The sequence below is a fragment of the Paramormyrops kingsleyae genome, chromosome 1 (assembly GCF_048594095.1).
Source record: "Paramormyrops kingsleyae isolate MSU_618 chromosome 1, PKINGS_0.4, whole genome shotgun sequence".
In the NCBI taxonomy this organism is placed as follows: Eukaryota; Metazoa; Chordata; class Actinopteri; order Osteoglossiformes; family Mormyridae; genus Paramormyrops; species Paramormyrops kingsleyae.
In genome coordinates this window covers 75,387,659-75,410,897 of record NC_132797.1, presented here as the reverse complement: position 1 = coordinate 75,410,897, position 23,239 = coordinate 75,387,659, and the positions used below count along the sequence as shown (strand labels likewise).

The following is a 23,239-nucleotide window of genomic DNA, read 5'->3' as shown; positions in this document are numbered from 1 at the left end:
AATTTTCTCAACATATTATAGAGCTTATATGTTAATATTTCATGTAAATATGACATGCTATGTACAGCGCTGCTCTGGCGGGACGAAATGGGGAGGGGGGGGCGTTGAATAGAAAAATGAGGCAGCGTAAGATCACATGCGACTGATACCTCATGCCAGATATAAAGGGTGATGTAAGCTTTCACACACCGGTTACCCAGGGGAGGCTAATGGCCGAAAGAAGGGTGAAAGAAAACCTACCGTGGTAAATAACTTATCAAATCCCGGCCAGTTTCGCTATAAAACCAGCTCAACTGAGGACAGAAATCTTCCATGCTTTTCTGTACCATCGAACAAGAAGAATAGAATCCGTGAGAACGGGAAATGCTTCACGCCGTTAGACAGGTCGGGTCCATCAATCCATCTTGTGTCCGCGGACTGGAGGGTTACTCTGAAGCACAAATACATTCATCCAAGCCAAAGGTACTGCGTATAAATCTTATACCCGCCCAGCACATTACGGTATGTGCTGTGAAACCATAGGAAGGAAAATACTGCAGTGGCTTGCAACATAAATGGAGAGTAGTGGGGCCCCATAAAGAGCATATAGCACATAAATATGTATACATGTGGTACAAGTGCGGAAAATCATATTTATAAGCGTTTCAAAAAAGCTATCTACAATAAATTGTGTTCATTTGCATAAATACAGTCTTATCACCTTAGTGGGAAAGTAAATGTATAAAGGGCCACTCATTTTAACCATATATCCATACTTAAGTCTGCATTTCTATGCATTGCCCTTCTGCACTCCAGTTATTTACAGGCCCATCTTAGTTACGCTATTCTGTCATTTGTTGTAAAAGTAAGATTTGTTCAGTGAGCGCAGTGGATAACAGCACACTGTATCTGGAGTGCAGAGGAAGGCAGCTTTCGCGTGCAGTGCACATCCCCTGTAGCTGCTTACAGTCCCTCGCTCAGTGAACGCCAGTTCTTTACAAAATCTTTTTTTTTTTCAATCCACAGGAATCCTGTTACAAGTAAAAAAGTGTCGATAAAAAGTGTGGGAAACGCCTCCCTCACAGTCTCTAAGTCTAGTTCACGTAGTAGAGCCAGTAGATGAGGTTGAAGAGGGAGAAGGCGGCTGGGAATATAATCCGCGACCAGCGGTCGATGGCATTCACGTCCGTCAGGTCGGGGATCTTGATCTTGAGCTGCGAGGACCTCCTGCGCAGTCGCGGCTTCTTCAGCTGCGCGTTGCGCTCCAGGCCCTGCCGGGGGGCGCCCGCTTTCCTGTACTGCACGCTGGAGCCATCGGATGGCGCCGCCGCCGCCAGCGAGTTCCTGCCCTCCGTGGGGCTGGGGGCCGCCTCGTGGCCGGCGACCTCGTTGTGGATTTCCAAGGTGGTCAGCAAGATGTTTCCGTGGGCGTCGACCTGGAGACAGGGCAGCGGGAATGGTGTTGAGTGTCTAGACTGGGAATTCTGGGATTAGGGGGGGCAGATCTAAATGTATTCAGAACCTTCAAGGCTCCTGTGATAAGACCAGTTGCGTCACTGGGATGCCATCGTCATGGGGCCATTTGGGATTGTCTGGTGGGCACCAGTGTTCAGCTAAAAGTTGGTGACTGGATGGTGGCGGGGGGGGGGGATGGCTGGTTGATGATGGGTGGGTGGGGCGAACGATCCTTTTGGGTGGGCAGACAATCTATCTGGGTGGGCACTGTCCACCCGTAACCGCGCCCCTGAAAAAGACTCACGCAGTGACGTTTCGGTCCACAGCCAACCACAAGCTCCTAGGAGGACTGACAACAGCGTATTGAGGGTGAGCCCTCGTCACCTCAGCAGCACATGAAGACAAAGGCAGGCTTCATGCATTAATCTCCAAGGCCGTAGCCTGAGGAGTGAGTGTGCATGACGTACCGAGCAAAAGAAAACCCAGACCCGCATCTCTCAAAATGAAGGAGCGCTTCATAGTGCCGCTGAGAGCCTAATTACAAAAATCACAGCGCCTGTTAAAAAATTATGATTGAATAGGGCTGTTTTTCCCTATACGAAAAATACGGGACAGCTTGTTTACAGATGCACGGTGGTCCTGTTTACTGATGCTTGAAACATAAACGTGTGTTAACAGGCGGGGAGAGTGATGCCCATTTCTTTGAATAAAGCAGTTTAGTCCTACTAAAATGTACGCATCATTGCTCACATCTCACGCAATTATAAACGAGCCTTAAAAATGGTATTTTATAAACATACTTCCACCACATTTCCTGAAGGTGCCAGCACATTCTATCCATTGATTATTCCCTGTTACCCCTTAAAAAAAAAAAGTATGCCATAATAAATCATCCAGACGTACATATTTCATTCAGAGCATAATTTAAAAGTCTGAGTGAACGTCAGGTTTCTGCCCCCCCCCCAGAGATGGATTGTCACTGTAGGGAGCATGCATCCACCCGCCATTCCTCTGAGGGTCATGATGCTGGTGCGGGGGAGGGGGGGGGGGCTGGCTCAGAGAACAACAGAGGGCGGGGTTACTATGTGCCATCAGCCAACAGCTGACTTAACATTTCTCTGTGGGCTCCTATTGGACCAGCTGACAAGCATGGCTCACCAGGATTGGCCCATTGAGCCAATGACTGGAAAGCACCCTTTCCCTGACTCCAGGATATGATGTTGTGACAGACAGAGCGAGGAGACGAGACATATACAACAAGGCAGACAAGACTCTGATGCATCTTTGCATTATGACAGGGAAAGAAAAACAAGGAAACTTTGCAGGGCGGCAAAGTTTGAAGGTAAAGCTCAAGGATGTGGGATAGTGCGTCCATAGATACACACTCACCGCCCCCGGCCGACAGCCTTGTACCTGATTGGACTGTTTAACAGATGCTGGGTTGCAATTGGCTCCTTCCAGAACAGACTGTTCAGGAAACACACAAGCAAAGACTGCCTTTTACTGGTGATACAGCTTCGTGGCGTCGCTACAGAGAGCCGTAAGGAGCAGCAGTACATCACCTGAATACATTGTATTCGGCTAATGTAATATTTAACAATTTTTATATGAAAGTATTCTCTAGACTCTAAGGGCTCAGAAACTTAAAGGTACCCCCAGGACACGACTCCACACTCAACACAAGGTTTTTAAAAAAGCGTTCCACTTGTTAACGGATGTGTCGAGAAGTTCATTTTCTTTAGCTAACCTCCTCACTATGTACATGGATATAAACAGGCCAATAGCACTGAGTGCACCAGCAGGGCTATCTTCTCTGTAGGGGAGGGGCAGGTAGACGGACCCCCCCCCCTACACACAGAGCATGTCAGCAAGACAGACTCTTCTGTCGGAGTGAAACAGAAGCACCCAAACCTGCATTCACCTGTCAACTGTGTGAGGTGAGCAGCGTGTGAGGTGAGCAGCATGTGAGGTGAGCAGCGTGTAAGGTAAACAGTGTGTGAGGTGAGCAGCGTGTGAGGTGAGCAGCAAGTAAGGTGAGCAGCGTGTGAGGTGAGCAGCATGTGAGGTGAGCAGCATGTAAGGTGAGCAGCGTGTGAGGTGAGCAGCGTGTGAGGTGAGCAGCGTATGAGGTGAGCAGCGTGTGAGGTGAGCAGCGTGTGAGGTGAGCAGCAAGTAAGGTGAGCAGCGTGTGAGGTGAGCAGCGTGTGAGGTGAGCAGCATGTAAGGTGAGCAGCGTGTGAGGTAAACAGCGTGTGAGGTGAGCAGCGTGTGAGGTGAGCAGCAAGTAAGGTGAGCAGCGTGTGAGGTGAGCAGCGTGTGAGGTGAGCAGCATGTAAGGTGAGCAGCGTGTGAGGTGAGCAGCGTGTGAGGTGAGCAGTGTGTTTATGGACAGCAGTAGATTCTAAGCTTTGGAAACCAATATATCATTAATCAGTATAATCTATAAGCGAATCATATACGCGAGCGACTCCTGCTGACCATGGAACGGGTGCCAGAAGTAAAAGGTCCATATCTTAGCAGCTCAACGGCTTGTGCATTGTCTGCAAAAATGTCTCCCAAAAGCCTTATGGCTTATTCTTACATTTACAAAAAGAACTCATATAGCACAATAACGGTTTTATTAAGAATTCTCTAATGATGTTACAATGGTTATAAAACGTTTGTTTATTGTCATGACATATAGAAACACAAAATAAGTGTGGACTACGCTTTCATTACCGAGCGGATCAAATAAATGGTCTCAGTGTCCCAGCCCACAGACTATATGAATAAGTGAAATTAATCTGAATAACAGGTACCGCGGTGCCTGGATAACAGAGAGAGAGGCTGCCTATGTTCAGTGGTTGATTGGGTTTACATTTATCTCCTTGGGAATTCATCCTGAGAGATTTCAAGTGACTTGCCAGCACCAGGGCTAACATTTAACCTAATTTTTAATCTTCAGTTGTTTTACTGTTCGTGGCATTCTGTTAAATGCCAAAATGAAGAAAAAGGCTTGTTTGATGATCTCAGAGGAAACCAGAGTTACTCTGCTGACTGAATAAAGACCAGGAAGGAAACCATTTAGCTGACCGTGGTCTCAGGCGTGTGGGCGGGGCCACGATCACAGGCGGGCGGGGCCACGATCCCAGGTGGGAGGAGCCACAATCCCAGATGGGAGGAGCCACGATCCCAGGTGGGAGGAGCCACCATCCCAGGTGGGAGGAGCCACCATCCCAGGTGGGAGGAGCCACGATCCCAGGTGGGCGGCCTTTACCTTGTTTCTGTCATATTTGCTCCGGTCGTTGTTGGCCTTCTCTGCCTTCTCTGCCAGCTTCTTCTGCATCTGAGGCCCTCTCCCGAAGAAGATGTAGTTGACGAAGGCGTACTCCAGCAGGGCGAGGAAGACGAAGACGAAGCAGCCCATCAGGTACATGTCGATGGCCTTGACGTACGGGATCTTAGGTAAGGTCTCCCGCAGGTGGGTGTTGATGGTCGTCATGGTCAGAACCGTGGTGATTCCTGTAAGAAGACAACATCGGCAATTCAGTCTCCAGACCCGTCCGGCCCGGTGCTGCCCAGTTTCCCAACCGATGTGATAAGAAGCCTTATAAGTGTCCCCAAATAATGACAAGTGGCAATTCCCCGACAACAGCAACACTGAACCAGTTTTCAAACCTGTGAGCACTAGTTTTGTTTCAGTGATTTAAACCACTTACTGATCTCAGTGTGCACGTTGAATCGAACCATATCATTACGGGCACCTGGAGTTACCGCCTCAGACCACAAACCGGCACTCCGCAGCAAACTTCAGCAAGCCCCGTTTCCGTAACACCCAGATGTTGTACCAGATGTTGAGGCTTCTGGAGGGTACAGTGTAATTTCAAACAGTTGATAATTAAAAAATGAACTAACATATGTTGAGATAATTGAATGAATATTGAGAAATGAAATCAGGGATAATGCTTCCATGGAATAGAGGGGTGGGGGGGGGGTCCCTATATAAGAAACAGAATAACAATGAAGAGTGCATCTTACCCCCCTATAAATGTTATATGGCCTGATACTGCCATTAAATCGAGTTTACTGCTTGATATTTCATAATTTTATGACATATAAATATTACCACTAGAGGTTCCTTGTGGGTAAGTATAGAAGTGATTTTTCTTCACTGTTTTCTTTTCGAGTACTGCATAGTAAGCAGGTACAGGTTAAGGTAAGGGCCGTTATGTGCTGCTTGACCACAAATGGCGAATCTTTCACTAAGACCCTGCCTCTATCAGAGGGCGCCATTTGAGGCTGAAGTCAGGAGGGCGTTTTGGGTTTGAGGTGGCTGCTCTCTGAGCGGGGAGCAGCACACAGCTCAGGATGAAGGTGAGTCATAGGAGACCGGCATGTAGGTCGAGGATGAGCATGGGCTCAAAGTGAGATGGCATGCGACCCTCGAAAAGACCCTTTTTACACTGCCCACCTAACATGCTGCCTAACTTACATGCTGCTCACCTTACACACTGCCCACCTTACACACTGCTCACCTTACATGCTGCTCACCTAACACACTGCTCACCTTACACGCTGCTCACCTCACACGCTGCTCACCTCACACGCTGCTCACCTTACATGCTGCTCACCTCACACGCTGCTCACCTCACACGCTGCTCACCTCACACACTGTTTACCTTACACGCTGCTCACCTCACACGCTGCTCACCTTACACGCTGCTCACCTCACACGCTGCTCACCTCACACGCTGCTCACCTCACACGCTGCTCACCTCACACACTGCCCACCTTACACACTGCTCACCTCACACGCTGCTCACCTCACACGCTGCTCATCTCACGCTGCTCACCTTACATGCTGCTCACCTTACACGCTGCTCACCTCACACGCTGCTCACCTCACACACTGTTTACCTTACACGCTGCTCACCTCACACGCTGCCCACCTCACACGCTGCTCACCTCACACGCTGCTCACCTCACACGCTGCTCACCTCATACGCTGCCCACCTCACACGCTGCTCACCTTACACACTGCTCAACAAGCCCTCACTTTCCTCTCACAGGACTTTTCCTCACAAGACTTTGCTCCTCCGATGATCATGACCCTTGTATTCCTACCACCTTTGCACACCCCCCCCCCCCCCCCAAAAAAACCTTTGCCCACACGTAAGGTGCAAAGGATTAGCACCAGTCATGTCGGAGAACATGGAGACAGGAATCTGGCTCCAGGCCTGATTTATGGCTACATTACAGCACAGTCTGCCTGCTTCTGCTGCGGGCTCTGTGAGCAGCAGACTGTGAGCCGCGTATTCATCTGTCGGCCTTCCAGGCCCGCCTGCCGCTGGCCAAATTCTTTATGGGTCTTTTTCTTTTTTTTTAGCGGGCTAGATCACTGCCTGTCCTTCAGCGTTCTTTAGACAATTTAATCACAGGGCTGCTCACACGTGTGTGGGGCCTTCTTCGTCACGCGACTGCTGGCTATGGGGATAAATACCACTTTATGAAGCAATTGCTCAATAGCCCCAATCTCCCACCCCCCCTCGTCCTCTCTGTGCTCGGCCGGTCAGACTGAACCTCCCGCGTGCTGCGGCCAGGATTCGAGTTCTCGGTTTCGATTTTGTGCTGTTCCCTTAACACACACTGAGCCTTAGTGCACAGTACCTCTGGGCTGTCCATATGGGACTTTCCTAATGAGTAAGACCATGCAAGCTGCCTCAGAACCTGCTCCAGAACCTTCCAAAGAAGAAGCTAAAAATTAAAATTATTATGAAAACAACTGCTGGGCTGCACAGTCACTCGCTGATTACAGTTTTCTAAATTTTTATCACAGCAAATACGGCGACAGCTTTGCCGGATCGTTCTGCATAATTAAAAAAATATTCTTTGTAGTTAAAAAAATAGGCATATGAGTTTAAGAAGTTCATTCAAAGGAAATAAAACTATCACTCCTTTCCAAAGGAACTCAATTTAAAATATCTTTGAAAACAGAAGGAGCATCACCAAGAATATGAAGGTTGTTAGATAAATGTGAGGTGACAGAGCCATCGATCTGCCCCTTTTCAGTGACGGCCTGCGGGGTCGGGGACACGGCGATTTTGGGAAACACCAAGCAGAGTAATCCTCACACAAGCACTGCTCTGGTGGGCATCCGGAGGGATCTGTAAGTATGGAGCTGGGCAGGATCTGAAGCCACAGTCGTCACCCAGTGACTCCAAGTGATGGTGAATCTCATGGCACAAAAGCAGCTGAGTTTGAAAATGTAAAAAACTGAAAGTTATATTCCCAACCACATGGGCTCCAGAAGACCTGCAACCCTGCATAGGACCAGTGGTTTCAAAAAATGGATGGATGGATGGATTCCCCATTCGCTTATATAATCAGACACTTAAGCGCAGACATAATTCAAAGCCAGGGACATTCATCTGAATACCGTTGCAGGTCGTAAATTCCATTCAATCCAATATAATATGCAAAATAACTTGTACTCACAAGTATTTAAATGTGAGTTCCAGCCAATTTGAGTTTTTATTCGCATTAATTGTGTTCATCACATCTTGGTGCCTATGCATGCAAATGAATTGTATTACATGCACCATAAGCAGAGAAATTGCAATCTTTCTCTGCAAAACTTCATCCTTTGACTTTTCCATCTATGGAGAGTAAAATTCTGGTGCTCAGCGAATTCGCACTGTCGGTTCAATCTCAGTGGCCTCTCCTGTCACACGCACGAAACTCCTGCCTGACTACGTGTTTTCTGCTGTGATTGCCCCCCCTCCCCCAATCATGCTTAGTTTCTGGTAAATTACTGACAGAATATAAATTATGGCAGAATTCTTGAAAAGGACCAAATGTGATCGATATAGAATAAAATAAATTCAGATTTTATTGCTCGGGAAACTGATGTGAGCAACAGCTACAGTAAAGAAACAACATAGGGACAGATTCCTAAGGAATTTTCATTCAAGTTAAATCCGTGCCTCGTGTTTTTCTGAACATTTCCTCTGGGGCTCTCTGGCCGGGCCTGCCCCTTTCTGGGGGGTGTCCTCTGGCTACTCCAGGTTCTGTGTAACTGACTGACAGCCCATCCAGGGTGTCCCCTGCCTTCTATTCTATGCTCTAAGGCCCCTTCAAAAATACTATCTGCAGTAATGATTTTTTTTCTATAGATCACACTGTGCTGTTTTCAGTATCTATTAAAATGTGTCCACAGTCCAGTAAACAAGGTGAGCAGTGAAGTGGGATCTTTGCATGTGAACGTAAGTGAAGCAGTGAGAAATGAAGCCGCTGAGCTTCAGAGCTGAAGCAGCATTCCTCCATGAGAGGAGTGGGCCATCGAGAGCAGGCCTTCGCCGCCACATTTCCGGGAGATGCCTGTTGGCCGGCTTTTCGTTCAGAAGACGGGATGCAGCCAGCTTTTGTGGCTAAATTTAGCTGCAATGGGCCTGGTGTATAACCACCGGAAAGAGCCCTGCATGCTAAGCTAATAGCATTCGGTCAGCGTGTGTTTTTAATGACTGCTTATTGTGACACATTATCAGGTTACCTGACTGCAACCCTTGTAACACAGTTAGATTTTTTTTAAAGATATTTTAATATCTACATTATGGTTTTACAATTAAGGAATTAAGGGATTATGTAAACGTAATAATTTATATTTTTATTGCAATGACTTGGCAACTAAATATTATGGTTCTAATTGCATCTTCGGGCAAGTGATACAAATGCTGTGATATTCTCATTTATCATGTGCTCATAACCCAGACAACATACAGCCCTTCTTATACCTAAAACGCTTTAGATTGAATCAATTGAAGTTAAGTGGCCTTCAAGGGTCTGACCGAAGGTCCCACAGCAGAATGAGTGGACTTTTTTTGCTCCATGTCCGTAACCAGCAATGCTACTCGTTTTACAAAACACTTAGAGTCCACTCTGCTCTGCTTAGTGAATAATATTAATCAGGCATTCTGGAAAGAACCAGGCATCATTGAATTCTTTTCGAGGATAATCAGAGGATAACGAGCAGCTAGCAGAAGCAGGGGCATTCCCTAATGCTAAAGACCTGCGACGGTATGCAGACAGATGTCCCTGGCTTTGAATTATGTCTGCGCTTAAGTGTCTGATTATATAAGCAGGATGCATCTAATTCCAACAGTGGAAAATATAATCGAAAAGTAAATAGCGGCACTAATTTTTCATGAAGCAGAGACCGTATTATTTAATGATAATGTAGCACTAACGAGGTGAGACGCAGGCATTTGCCCTGAAAATGCAGTCACCGGCACTCTGCAGTCGTGTCGCATTTATTTTTTTTTTGGTGCGCCAGTCCTCGCTCAGGCGACGGTTGGGTCCCTGCAGCAGAACCGAGCCGCAGGGAGAGCGGCCAGCTGGCCATGCATGGCTCTCGGCGCCTACATCCACCTGGTGTGATACATGCGTGGGGGTGTGAAGCACGGATTGCTGAACACAATGCTGGGGCGGGCTGGGGGAGGGGGGTCTTAATAATCGCAACTATTCTATTAATAATCTTATTCATACAGCCCAATATCTGGCCGGTGAAACAGTAATGGACCACACCTTCAGTTATTCTAAGTGACCAATCAGGTGCTACGAGCTACTGGGTCATGTGACTCTCACACACTGACCCCTCTAAGAAAATGCAGGCGGGTCTCCATTTCCTCTCCCACAATCTTGCCCAGCAGAGGTCACCTGATTACTGGGGATTATTTATCTGCATTTATAATTTGACCTCTGAGAAGTCAGCTAGCTGACACAGATAATGCGTGTTCCCGTTTATTAGGGCACATACCTGCTGATTAAATTCAGGGTTAGGATACTTACAGGGTTGGGGCTAGTGGTGTGAAAAATGAGGCTGGTGAGCGAGTCAGCAGGGATGAGCAGAACACGCGTCATTCCTCTTGCTGTACGTGTCACTTCCTCCTGCCATTGGTTAATGGTTAAAGTGGTGGCAGAGCAGCAGGAAATGGCTCCGCCCCCAGGCAGGAGCGCACCGCCCCCAGGCAGGAGCGCACCACCCATGCCAGCCCTTTCAGCTCTCTGTCGGCCCTTATGAAATGCATACCAAGTCTTGGTTCTAATTCACAATGGCTTGTTTGTTTATCACCCATGCTCGAAGCTTTTTATGTGTGATAATTAAACTGTAGACCGTAGACTTAACTGTACAATAAAAGGATTGTTCTTAACAATGTATAAAAAACAGCGCAGTGAAAATATCACAGCAAAGTTACTGCTGGGGCTGACGCTGTGGGTTACTGTTAGTTGCTATGTGGGGGATACAGCTAACAGCTAATTGCTTGGCTGTTATGTGGAGACACAGCTAACAGCTAACTGCTGGCTGCATTGTGTAGCTATAGCTAACAGCTAACTGCTATGTGGGGATACTGTTGTGTGGTAATACAGCTAATAGCTAACTGTTAGCTGTTAAGTGGAGACACAGCTAACAGCTAACTGCTAGCTGCTATGTGCAGATGTAGCTAACAGCTAACTGCTATGTGGGGAAATAGCTAATTGCTGGCTGTTAAGTGGCGATACAGCTAATAGCTAACTGCTAACTGTTATGTGGGGATATAGCTAAGTGCTGGCTGCATTAGCAGCCTGGTGGCTCTGTGGGAAGAGCTTTTTACAAAGGAGGCTTCTGCCCTTTGACTGGCTCCCAGGTCCTTTCCTTTACTTTAACAACAGGGGGCACCATTCCCTGATAGGGCCTCTTTGCACACAGATCCACACGTGGACCAAAATGCCAGCCGGCTGTGACCTGGGGAAGAGTGGAGGTGTCTGACTCATGACTGTGCCCCTAGGGGATACAGCCTCCTACCTATTCTGCAATGGCGGTGCAAGCAAAGCTGGGGGGAGGAGCCGATGGACTCGGGTGATACTGAGCGCCCAGGACCTGTCTGGCAGTAAGCAGGCTTCAGCAGAAACACCTTCCCCACACTTGACAACACAGATTTACCTGCGAGCAGGTAGCTCAGTCATGATCATTGGCATAAGCATTTTCAATAGTGTCAAAATGAGGACATTATAAAGTATAAATATAACTTCACTGCGATGGGCTGGCATCCCGTCCTGGGTCGTTCCCATTGCTTCTGAGATAGGCTCTGGACCTCAGCGACCACGCAAGTCTGGAACTCGGTTCTGACTGATGAACTTCACCCTGGCTGACATGCCTCTCTGCCGATCCTGGTGTTTTCTTTGTAGCGACGAGCGTAGCGTCTATGCTTAACCGCGCGCGAGCCGGCCATGCCGAAAAGGCGCCAGGACACGTGTCCGCCCTCATCCCGCTTGGGGGCCACCTGGACATGCGGAGAAGACAACAGACGTACCCAAAGCCACTCTGGCAGCAGAGGCGTCGTAATTGATCCAGAACGACACCCACGACAGGATGGTGATCAAAATGGAGGGCATGTATGTCTGGAGGATGAAGTAGCCGATGTTTCTTTTCAGCTTGAAGCTCAGTGACAGACGTGGGTAGGCACCTAGGAAAACAAGATTGGAAACGGAGAAAATGCTATTTGTGTCGAAGAACACGCCGGCATACTTTATGTTTCTATGGCAATGGTAGGATAGATTGGGGTGTGTCACCATGGTAACAACCATCCGCAGTTGAAATTACACCATGATTTGTTATAGCCTAGCTTTCTGCGCATGGCCTACACGATTTGATGGTAAAATACTCACACATCAAAAGTTCACACTTTGAAGACAAAAGGCCTTTGAAGCATATGAATGTGAAATTGAGCATCTCTTTACAGCCGTAAACAAACTTTTAATACAATCAGGATCTGAAATGTATTGAGTCCTGCAAATACAAAACATCATTTAAACTTGGTATTTTCAAAACTGTTTCCTTGATTTTGCCTCCCACAGTTAGTCTACACAGGCAAAAAAAGGAAACTGCTTTCATGAATATCACTAATTTAGGATGTGAAGAACAAGACTGTACTGTTATGTTGTTTTCATGAGAGTTTGGGGGCTTTGGATGGGACTCATTTATTCAGTGGATCTTGTCCTTCATGAATACAAAGCGGCCCATATGGAGAGATGAACGTGTAAAAAAAAAAAACAGTCTTGGAGAAAGGGATGGGTAATTGCCACTCCATCATCATTCATCGCTCTTCTGCGATATCGAGCCAAGATGATGGAAGAAGCAAACTCTATAATTAGGCAGGCTTTCAAATAAGTGTGTGACTGTTCCCCTGGGATGTCGGGGCAGACCTCCGAACACAAACAGTAATGGCTTTTATCGGAAACTTAACAAAGTTATCAAGGTCACAAAGCGACAAATTAAGTCGTGTTCAAGCACTTCAAGTGCAAACACAGAGAGCGAAATCTGTCGGCGAAAAGCAAGACCTCGCATGAAGAGGTACGGACAAGTAGGCCGCAACTGCTGATGGAAAAGCGTAGACACGTCAATTAGAATAATCTGGGCCTGATTTCTGGAAATGGTCCTGTACAAAAAATCCTCATGTATTTTACAGAGATAAAATGATAAGCTTTGAAGTGGCTTTCCTGGAAACCTATTGCTAGATGTCACAGTTCAGTACTTGGAAAAGAAGCTCTATGTCCGTGACCAGGAGAGAGGCGATAAGGTCCATACCTGTGGAAAAGACGACGTTTCTGGAGACCAGCTTGTAATCCACAATCGAGAACTGTGGCAACTCGATTCTCGCCACCCCTGTTACAGCGCTGTCTCCGCCCTTCCAATAGAATTCGATATCATCCGTAGTGTACCCATCTGCAGCCAGCAAAACAGAGGCTTATTCACTGATCAATTTGCTTGATAGGAACTGTCCGTGGTCACCGTTTGGTTGACATCTGTAATCCTTGGTCAGGAAACCAAGAAGGACGCTACAGACCAAATTAGTGATACACTGAAAAAAAGGCAGAAAACATCAGACGATGCTGTTAGCCAGCTAATCGGCAAAGGCACCCCTTTCTGCTTATCGTAGTAAATGAGCAAAGGTTCACAGTTTGAACAGTTCTACACTGTCACATACAGTAAAGCGCTTTGTTATTCAAAAACAGTTATAAGCCTTCAGGTCAGAAATGTTAACTAAGATATTGTTTATCTGTGTTTATAAGATTCTCTTGCAGACATTCTGTTTGCATTTTTGTCTTGGCCTGACATATTTCAGAATAGTATTTCCTATAAGCTCCCTATTGGTCTGTTACAGTCAAATTATACTAGGTAAAGATCTTGTTGTTTCAATGCAGCTGGTGGGTTCAGCAAATAATTTCACGGATGAATTTAATTAGATGTGATGCTGTATCAGTGTAATACATGTTTTTGAAGGTAGAGGTAATCACCACATCTCAAGTCATCGCTAATGAATTAGATTACGACGAGTCAGGCCAAATTTTGTTAACGAGGGGGTTCGGAAAATCCCATGCGCTGTTTGTGAAATATGATGGCTGACGAGCTTATTAAATAGATATTTCAAATGTTTGATTCTTACCAGCAAAAAATAATTCAGCACTGAAACAGTAAATTTCTGGGCTTTGCTAGTTCACATCTGAGGGTGTTTTGGGTTGAGTTTTGTTTTTTTTCTCAGAATGACATGAGTTGTGCTATATTATTATTATTATTATTCTGATGAGCGGTAGCACTACTTCACTCTTCCATGTCAGAATAAAGCATGACGAGTGTCTGCATGTCTCCTGGACCAAAGGCCGCAGCGTGGCGCTAACGTAGCGGGGATCAGGGGCCACGTCAGCGGGGGGCGCTAACGTAGCGGAGCCCAGGGGCCACGTCAGCGAGGGGACGCCGGCGAAGGCCCCTCAGGGTCGCTTAACTCACAGCTCTCGATTTCCAGAGTGCAGTTCTGCTCATCCAGGGGGTACCGTCTGAGGTCCATCATGCAGGCGGCCGTGGTGGTGATCCTTAGGGGAGAGACACAGCCACCTGGTCAGCACTGCGAGACACGCAGGCCGCAGAGCTGCACCGATGGCCACGAGAACCTTGATGAAATCGGACGACATGCTGCCATGTGCCAAATTATTACAATTAATTAGCTTACAATAAAAAATGTGCAAAATTGACTGGATGCTCCTGCAGTCCAAAGACATGCAACTACCGGTTCATCAGTTTGGGAGTGTGTTCCCTGTGACGGACTGGCATCCCATCCAGGCTGTCCCTGTGCCCTGTGCCCTGTGACGGACTGGCATCCCATCCAGGCTGTACCCTGCCCTGTGCCCTGTGACGGACTGGCATCCCATCCAGGCTGTACCCTGCCCTGTGCCCTGCCATGGGCATCCTGAGATAGGCAGCTTTGTGCTAGATAAGCGGTTGGATGGATGGATGGATGGATGGATGGATGGGTCATGATAATAATAATAATAAATTATTGTTGTTGCTGTTGTTGTTATTATTATAAGATCAACAGGGATCCAGCACTATTGGTGTGTAAAACGCTAATAATAATAACGAAAGGAACAAATCACTAATTATTACAATGTCCCTACAGACAACATTGGGCCTTCCTTGGTAATGAAACACCTTGTCTGCTTTTCAGTCTGATGCAGCTTTGTAATTAGCATCATTTGCATGTCTCTGGATAACTGCAACCACTAAATGTAAAATGATTACATAACGAGTATCAGGACGGCGAGCACAGCGTCACAGGTGAACCTGCTGCTCCATTCTCTTCCTTCACCTGAGGGAGGAAAAGCCCTCAGTTTCCAGTCAGATGGATCCCCCCCCCCGCCTCAACATTTCACACCTCCACCTTCTTCTGAGATTTAATTACCTCCTCACTACAGACTGGCTGCTGGAGAGAGCTGCCCAGAGTCAGAGCCTCAGTGCATAACAAGACCTGGGCATTTTTATCGCCGTGGTCTGCAAGGGCCTCGGAAGCCGCTGGAAAACACGGAAATTACCGTAATCCCAGCTCCTGCCACGGCACGCTAAAGCTGAAATATCCCGACCAATTAAATCAGAAACCACTGCTGGCTGAGTACATAAAGATACATGAGCGAATATAAAAGTTACATTTATGAAACAGGGACAGTCTGCAGCTACAGGGATGCTGTCAGGAGGGTTACGCTCACAGATGAGCCCGGCTACAGGGATGCTGTCAGGAGGGTTACGCTCACAGATGAGCCCGGCTACAGGGATGCTGTCAGAAGGTTATGCTCACAGATGAACCCGGCTACAGGGATGCTGTCAGGAGGGTTACGCTCACAGATGAGCCCGGCTACAGGGATGCTGTCAGGAGGGTTACGCTCACAGATGAGCCCGGCTACAGGGATGCTGTCAGGAGGGTTACGCTCACAGATGATGCCGTAGCATCATGCTCTCCCGGCACCAAGCTGCTTCCACCTGAAGTTCTGTGTCTGTAGGCATTAGGCATCTTGGCTGGTGAAGAACTTCCCCAGATCACAGTGGGTGGGGGGGGAACTCTCTGGGACATCCCCCCCAACAGGGAGCCTACAGCCCCTGCCTGACCGGTATAGATCTGACTGGTATAGATCTGACAGTATAGACCGGAGTGCCAGTGACAGCCCCTACAGGAATCCCACTGCCAAACACACGCCCAACATGTGCCTTGCTGGCCAGTGATACCGGGCAGCTGGCAAAATGCAATTTGAAATGCACTAAGTGCAGTTATATATAGCACAGCCCTCCGTGAGCCATTACTTTAACTCCTGTAGTAACAGGCTAATTGTCTCATAGCTCTTAAACCTGCAAAGGATGCTGGGAAATTCAATGGGACGCCTTAGTGATCTTCGGGCTTTGATTATGATTATGTATAAAATGAAACAAATATTGCAAATGATGGTATTTTCAACCTGTTGAACATTTTGCAGTGTTTTAAAATAAATGAAACAAGTACCAATTATTATTTGCCTCCATCCCATATCTCGTGAGAAGCTTATTGAACAGCTTGATTTTAGCTGTGGATTTTGGGATTCTGTGTTACATCACGACCCAAGCTCTCGTGTTGTTTACCCTGATTTTAACAAGTGTAAGTGTAAGTAATTTTAAAAAGTGTATCAGTATAAATGGAATTGTCTCGTCATTTTGAAAATATATCAATATACCGTAAAACCAATACAGTGCCCAGCCCTAAGTGAAATTTCGCCTCTGCCAGATATCTAAACAATGTTCCACAGTGATACATAGTTAGTTACATATAGTTACATACATATACAATGTGAACAGCAGCTCTATTGGTATGAGTGTGACAGAGACGGAAATGGAAATTATATGAAATGAATTAAAAAATGGTGGCTTATATTTTTTTCTTTCTTTTCTACGAAATCTTGAGGGCAATTTTTGCCCCTCAATCACAGTTTTTCGGGCCATTCTGAGATTTTTTTGCATCTCTCAGCTGTATGACGTCAACATGAGCTTTAGCGCCTGAAGACACAGACCGTCCACCCATAGACCGTTGTTTCATGTTCTTACAAAGACTTTCTGTAACTTGACCTATTCTAGTAACACTTCCAGCTTTACAATTGGGTAAAAACTATAATTCATCTTTGACAGAAACGACTAAAAAAAAATCCATCTCTTATTAACATAAAAAATATTTTGCTTGCTTTTTTTCTACTTTGCCACTATGCTACGTAATTAATGAATATTTAATTGTAATATTCTGATTAGTCACTCAGGATTCTATCAGCAAGACCTTTTAGAATCCATCACTGAAGCTGAAAGGCTAATGAGCTTCATCGTAGAGCTTCATTAGCGAGGCTAAATTAGCATATAAGTGTGTGCATTAATCCGTGAAGGTTCCAGGCCTAGTGCTTTGCGTCTTGATTTTCAGACCTACCAGTAAACCCAGAATGGCACTATTAAACACCACCATGGCTCCAAAGCTCTAGTGAGGTAGCTGTGAGATCCGCTTGGACTGTGTTCCCGTGTGTTTTAAAGCAGCTGTTCGGACAGTAAATTGCCATGTGGACCTCAGGGAAAAAGGAGACGAAACCGTTTGAGCTGCATGATGACAGACAGGTTCTGAGCCATGGTGATGGAGCACTAGGCCACATCAATGAGCACAGGAAAGGCAGGTGTCTTCCTGGCCTGTGTTTATGTGACACCAGCCCAGACCAGGCATGTTCCGTCCAGGCTAGCATGCGGTCACACACATATGAAAGCTGCTTCACCATATTAACGTTGGGGAGTTGGGAAAGTCAAGACTTTGGCATGAAGGGGGAGGGGGTCTGGGGAGATAAAAAGCTCTATCACACTGCCCCCCTCCCACCATGGCTTTCCCAACAAACCCCAGGCTTGGTTCCCATCCCATATCTGGTCCTGGATCCGGGGAATCGGGATCCTGGGGCCGAAATGCCTGGAGAGGAGACCTACCTCAAACCATAGAGCACGGTGCCGTCTGGGTGCAGCCGGATCATGCGGTTCTTCACTGTCACGCCGTGCACGAAGGACTTCTTGTCATTCAGGAAGTACGTGTCGGGGACCCAGAGCTGATCCGCCACACGGTTGTCCAGCGTCAGGTTAAGCGGGATGCCGGAATATGCCAGCCGCTTGTCCCTCCAGTACTGCTGGAAGTACATGGTCAGCGTGTAGTCCTGCACGGAGATGGGAGAAGCCGCGCGTTAGGACTGCTGGGGAAGAAGGTGGCACTTCCAGAAGCCCCAACTGGGACGTCCTGATGGCTTCGCCCTAAATGAGGCACATTATCTCAGAATCTTGTAATGCTGATAGGGTTTGCAAGCATAAAAGAACTCAAAACAGCAGGACACCGTCACAAGGGAGTAACTAGTGTCCTCGCGGTGTGTGCGTACATTTAGCTTAGCTAGTAGAGAGGAATAAAAAGGAATAAAACACAGAGGAATGGCCGTTCCCGGCTGCTGGGCTGAACACCCTTCAGTGGTTCACCGCTGGTCTTCAGCTCAGCTTGTAGGACGGATGTAATCAGCCCTGATATTTCACAGGAGCTCTGCCTTCAGGCTGACGCCTGACAGGAGTGTGGATTTACTGCTCTTCATCCGGTGCAGAAGGTACCTGATCTGGTGTTCCTCGCCCAGGGTGACATGTGTCCGCATTCCGCTCCATACGGGGACCCGACCCCATCGCCACGCCATGAGCAGATAGGAGCTGCTCCTTCACTTTCTGACCTTCAGCCCCCTGAATCATGTCACAGTACCAGACGCCGTGTGCACATGTGCAGCTCATGACCAGACATCACCAGGATGAAACGTGAAACACACTGGCTCCATTCGCAGCGCACTGGCTCCATTCGCAGCGCACTGGCTCCATTCGCAGCGCACTGGCTCCATTCGCAGCGCACTGGCTCCATTCGCAGCACACTGGCTCCATTCGCTCTCATTAGCACCGAGGCAGTGTCCTGTCACAGGTGCCGCACCACTTTCCGCCAGTAAACGCCCCACCCTGGATTTACAGAACCATGACATCACTCTTCAGATGGTCCACACCCCAGATACCAGCGGATGTCAATCCCAACCGGGGGGGTTCCAAAAATACCACTGTCTAAAATATCATGGCTTTTACCGCGTGCGCTACCTCCTGTGATGTAACGTAATCAGCACAAATGAGTGGATGTGGACTGGGGGGCCGCGGCCTTAATGCGCTCCGGTGGTGGGGGGGCGCTGCTGCCATGTGACGTCTAAAAACGCCGCTTTCGCTTTTGGCCGCTTGCCCGGGGTGAGTCGCCGTCCCGACACGCCTTCCCTGCGGACGGCTGCTACAATCTGCTAACGCAACGTGGCCAATTAAAGCCTAATTTACCAACATGTGTCGGCACAGACCGCCCCCCCGTCTGAGTGTACGGGGGGGGGGGGGGGGGGGGGTCATTTTGGCGAAGATGAGGGCTCTGCTCTGGAGTTCTGGCTTTGACCCAACAGAAACTATTTTTCTCTTACAGGCTTTCCCTTCATTTCCCCCGATAAATGTCTTTATCAGCCAAACAGCGCCATTAGCATCTCCCCTCATTAGCATATGTGCTATCAAGGGGCTGTAAGATCAGATGTCTCCAAAGGTAGACACCCCCCCAGGGGCAGATGGTAGCACTAAAGCCCCTCTAAAACATACCGTTTTCAGTTTGGGGGTGTGCTGCCCCTTTAAGCCACGTCGGCTGCTTCCATGTGGCATCCAGTAGAGGCATTTCGAAGATGCGAACGTGGGTGGGGGGGAGGGGGGGATACAGGGGAAGTGACAGATGTCGATCCATGTGACATCTCAGATGGTGGGAGCTGAAAGAAGGGGGGGGGGGCTCACCCTGCCATCAGTGTTCACTCCCGTCCTCTTGGCACTTGACCTTTTTAACGTAACGATGTTTTCGAAATGCCAAAAAAAGACTAATTCATTTTAATATAAGGAATGACCCAGATTCCGCCTAATGGACCTTTACGTTTAAATACCGAATGTGTGCAGTAATAGCGCAGATGCTCTTATTATAGGTGACGTATGTAAAAGCAGCACACTGCTGATCTTTGTAACAGGGCTTAAATTTACCTTTGTATTGTGTGGCTGCCATGGGGGGGGGGGGGGGGGTTGGAGGTGTTTGTTTTTCCCCTTTGTTGGGCTTTTTAAAAAACAAAGTAATTTAAAACTATAATAAGCGGCGGACCTGTTTTTAGGAAACAGAAAGTAGCACGGATTCAGTCACACTGATGACTTCACACTTGTGCACGGGGGCACTGACATCGGGGACAGTTCACATGTGATTGTCATCTTTCCATATGTGCTGGGGATGAGGCGTGGAACTCAAGATGCATTATGGTTAACCTGTAAGGGGGGGGTCGTGTCACATGGAGCCATTAGGTAATGAGACGATGCACGTTTCCTGCTCGTGTCCTCCTGGGGGGCTCTGTGCTCCAGCAATAAATATTTTCATCTTCAGCTTCTGTTTGTAAAATCACTGCCCCCCACCCCCCAATAGAAACACACACACCACTCATGGCCCCATCTCTGAGTACCCCACGGCCGTATTAAACACCACCATCAGAGAGAGGTCATTTGGGCTGGGTGATCTAGCCGGTACAGACCCCCCCCCCAAGCCAAGCAGAGGATGCCGTGACACCTTCACATGTAAATTCTGAGCCCAGGTGCTGCAGCACTTACACACGCGATATGCCCCGCCCCCCCAGGCTGTGAGAGGGAAACCCCAGGACAGCGCCCCCTGGGGAAGCAGTGTAGCAGTGTATGATGTGCATTGTGCGCCCGGCCGCGGTGTCAGGGAATTCCCAGCAAGGCGGTGGATTTAGGTCAGCAGTTTGTGTGATGTGCGAAATGCTGAGGGGCCCAGAGGCGCTGACTCGGAGATTCTCCCGGGGAACAAAAGTGGCGTGTCGATCTCGCCGTGCTAGAGGAGGCCTAGAAGCTGAGCCCCTTGTGGGGGGGGGGGGGGTCATCTGATCAGCCCCCACAGCTGCTCCCCGCTGTGGCCCTTCCACACGTTCTGAGCATTGATTAACACGCCGACCCGCACTGCCCCCCCCCCCCCCCCGCCACTAGGGGGGATTTGTTCCCCTACTGCTCGGGAAGTTAGCGTCCTCTCACACGCACGCCACCCTCTGCCAATACTGCGGCATCTGCGTCACGCTATCGCCAAGCCGTCTGCCGGGGGGTGTGGGACCACAGCGAAGCAGAATGTCCGTCTGGTGAGCTTCCAATCTGGGGGGTTGGGGGGGTAGGGGCACTTCAGGTTTAGTGTCTCGTCCCTTGGGTTGGAGACTGAGGCGACTTGGTGTAGAGAGTTCCGGAAGGAGCCGGGGTGCGGGGTGAGCGGAGTGAGTCGCCGACCGTATTAAAGCTGCTGCGGTCCTGCCTGCTTCATTACTGAAGGTTTAAACAAAATCATAATTTTAATTTAACACCCTGAGTTAGGAGACAAGGAGCTGAGTGATGTGAAAATGGATTCGTCAGGGAAGTGAACACCACCCCCACCCCCCCCACCCCCCAAGGCCAGCAGAGCATTCGGAGGACCTCTCCCAAATCATCAAAGATGCCAGGCAGCCTCCATCGAGAAGCTTGGAGAGATGGAGATCTGCTGGAGATCACGTCCTCATAAACATGTGGCTTTTGTGCACCTTCAGTTTTACAACAATAACCCCCCTCCCCCCCCCCCCCCATTCGAGGGTGAGGACCATCATTGCTTTAGTTAACAGACGACCGAAACAAATGGAAAACGTTACAGAGTTATTTTCATTTGCATCAACATCTGAACGAGGCATTGCACGTCAAAGCGAGAGTGCATGATGGGACTCCCTGAACGAATCCGAATTCAGTGTATTTATGATGAGTTCAGAAACTACAAAACACTGAGGCAAGGATATGTTATGTGTGTCGGGGCTGTGCAGAAATATCTACCTATTTTTTCACATCTTCCACAGAAATCTACAAGATGTCATCAGGGTATCAAGAAAACCAGCTGAGATCTTCCCCCTGTATCACTCTTGAATTTGGACCCTGTGGGCTCTGGAACATTTACCGGGTACAAGGTACCGTGCGTTTAATGCGAGAGCTGACCCTCCTTCCCTCTAGGGGGCAGTGAGTGTGACGTTGTCAGCACCTGCAAGATCATACCACCACATCTCTCTGTCCAAACATCTCCCTAAACACTTCTTTAAAATGCCAGGGCAAAGGCTGCATAGAGCAGCACGATTGGAAAATTACAGGGAGCCCACACAGCGATCAGGCTATAAATAACACAGCGAGCAGAACAAGGTAAGACGTATCTAAATAAGCAGCATCTCCTTGACGACACGTTCGGAGAAGGACGCCCACGCAGCAGCTGGATTGGGGCTCACGGCTCACCCGCTGATTGGTATCGCTACTCCACCAGCTCTTGGCCACCCCACCAGCCCTCAGCCAGCCCTCCGCCAGCCACTCCACCAGCCCTCCACCAGCCCTCAGCCAGCCACTCCACCAGCCCTCCTCCAGCCACTCCACCAGCCCTCAGCCACTCCACCAGCCCTCCGCCAGCCCTCCGCCAGCCCTCAGCCACTCCCCCAGCCCTCCGCCAGCCCTCAGCCAGCCCTCCACCAGCCCTCAGCCACTCCACCAGCCCCCAGCCCTCCACCAGCCCTCAGCCAGCCCTCCGCCAGCCACTCCACCAGCCCTCCACCAGCCCTCAGCCAGCCACTCCACCAGCCCTCCACCAGCCACTCCACCAGCCCTCCACCAGCCCTCAGCCACTCCACCAGCCCTCCGCCAGCCCTCAGCCACTCCCCCAGCCCTCCCCCAGCCCTCCGCCAGCCCTCAGCCAGCCCTCAGCCACTCCACCAGCCCCCAGCCCTCCACCAGCCCTCAGCCAGCCCTCCACCAGCCCTCAGACACTCCCCCAGCCCTCAGCCACTCCCCCAGACACTCCCCCAGCCCTCAGCCACTCCCCCAGCCCTCCGTCAGCCACTCCCCCAGCCCTCCGCCAGCCCTCAGCCACTCCCCCAGCCCTCCGTCAGCCCTCCCCCAGCCCTCCGTCAGCCCTCCACCAGCCCTCAGCCACTCCCCCAGCCCTCCGCCAGCCCTCCTCCAGCCCTCAGCCACTCCCCCAGCCCTCCACCAGCCCTCCGCCACTCCCCCAGCCCTCAGCCAGCCCTCCGCCACTCCACCCTCCACTCCACAGAGGAACAGCTCAGCGATTCAGCACCAGGCGTCCTGCTTTCCAGCATCAAACCGGCGCTTATGCAATCACGGCGGGGTGCGCTTCTTTACTGCCAGTTGGGGCAGACTCCCAAGCCTGCAAATATTACTGTAGTGGTTCTGGAGTTTTCCAGGACATTCTGGGAGAGTCCAAGAGCTTCAAAGAGTCGATGACTCTAACCTTGTATTATTAAACTCCTCATTTTATTTGACAGTAATTACATTTTCTTTGCCAGA

The 23,239-nt window shown here is 49.0% G+C and overlaps 1 protein-coding gene across 5 annotated transcripts in view; it reads right to left on the bottom strand.

The window, feature by feature from the left end:
* Positions 1 to 618: 618 nt before the first annotated feature.
* gabrb3 (gamma-aminobutyric acid type A receptor subunit beta3) overlaps positions 619 to 23,239 on the bottom strand; it is a 52,826-nt gene continuing 30,205 nt past the window's right edge. Inside the window, exons 4-10 of one of the 5 annotated variants that reach the window (XM_023800756.2) lie at positions 17,747 to 17,967; positions 14,234 to 14,316; positions 13,034 to 13,171; positions 11,760 to 11,912; positions 4,691 to 4,935; positions 2,848 to 2,901; positions 619 to 1,415 (exon numbers count right to left, since the gene is read on the bottom strand). In XM_023800756.2, the coding sequence (XP_023656524.1) occupies positions 1,074 to 1,415; positions 2,848 to 2,901; positions 4,691 to 4,935; positions 11,760 to 11,912; positions 13,034 to 13,171; positions 14,234 to 14,316; positions 17,747 to 17,967 (1,236 nt within the window). In that variant the 3' untranslated portion in view covers positions 619 to 1,073. Of the gene's footprint in view, positions 1,450 to 2,823; positions 2,902 to 4,645; positions 4,936 to 11,759; positions 11,913 to 13,033; positions 13,172 to 14,233; positions 14,317 to 17,746; positions 17,968 to 23,239 lie in introns of all 5 variants that reach the window. The other 4 variants (XM_023800755.2, XM_072699403.1, XM_072699405.1 and 1 more) reach the window with 4 other exon arrangements.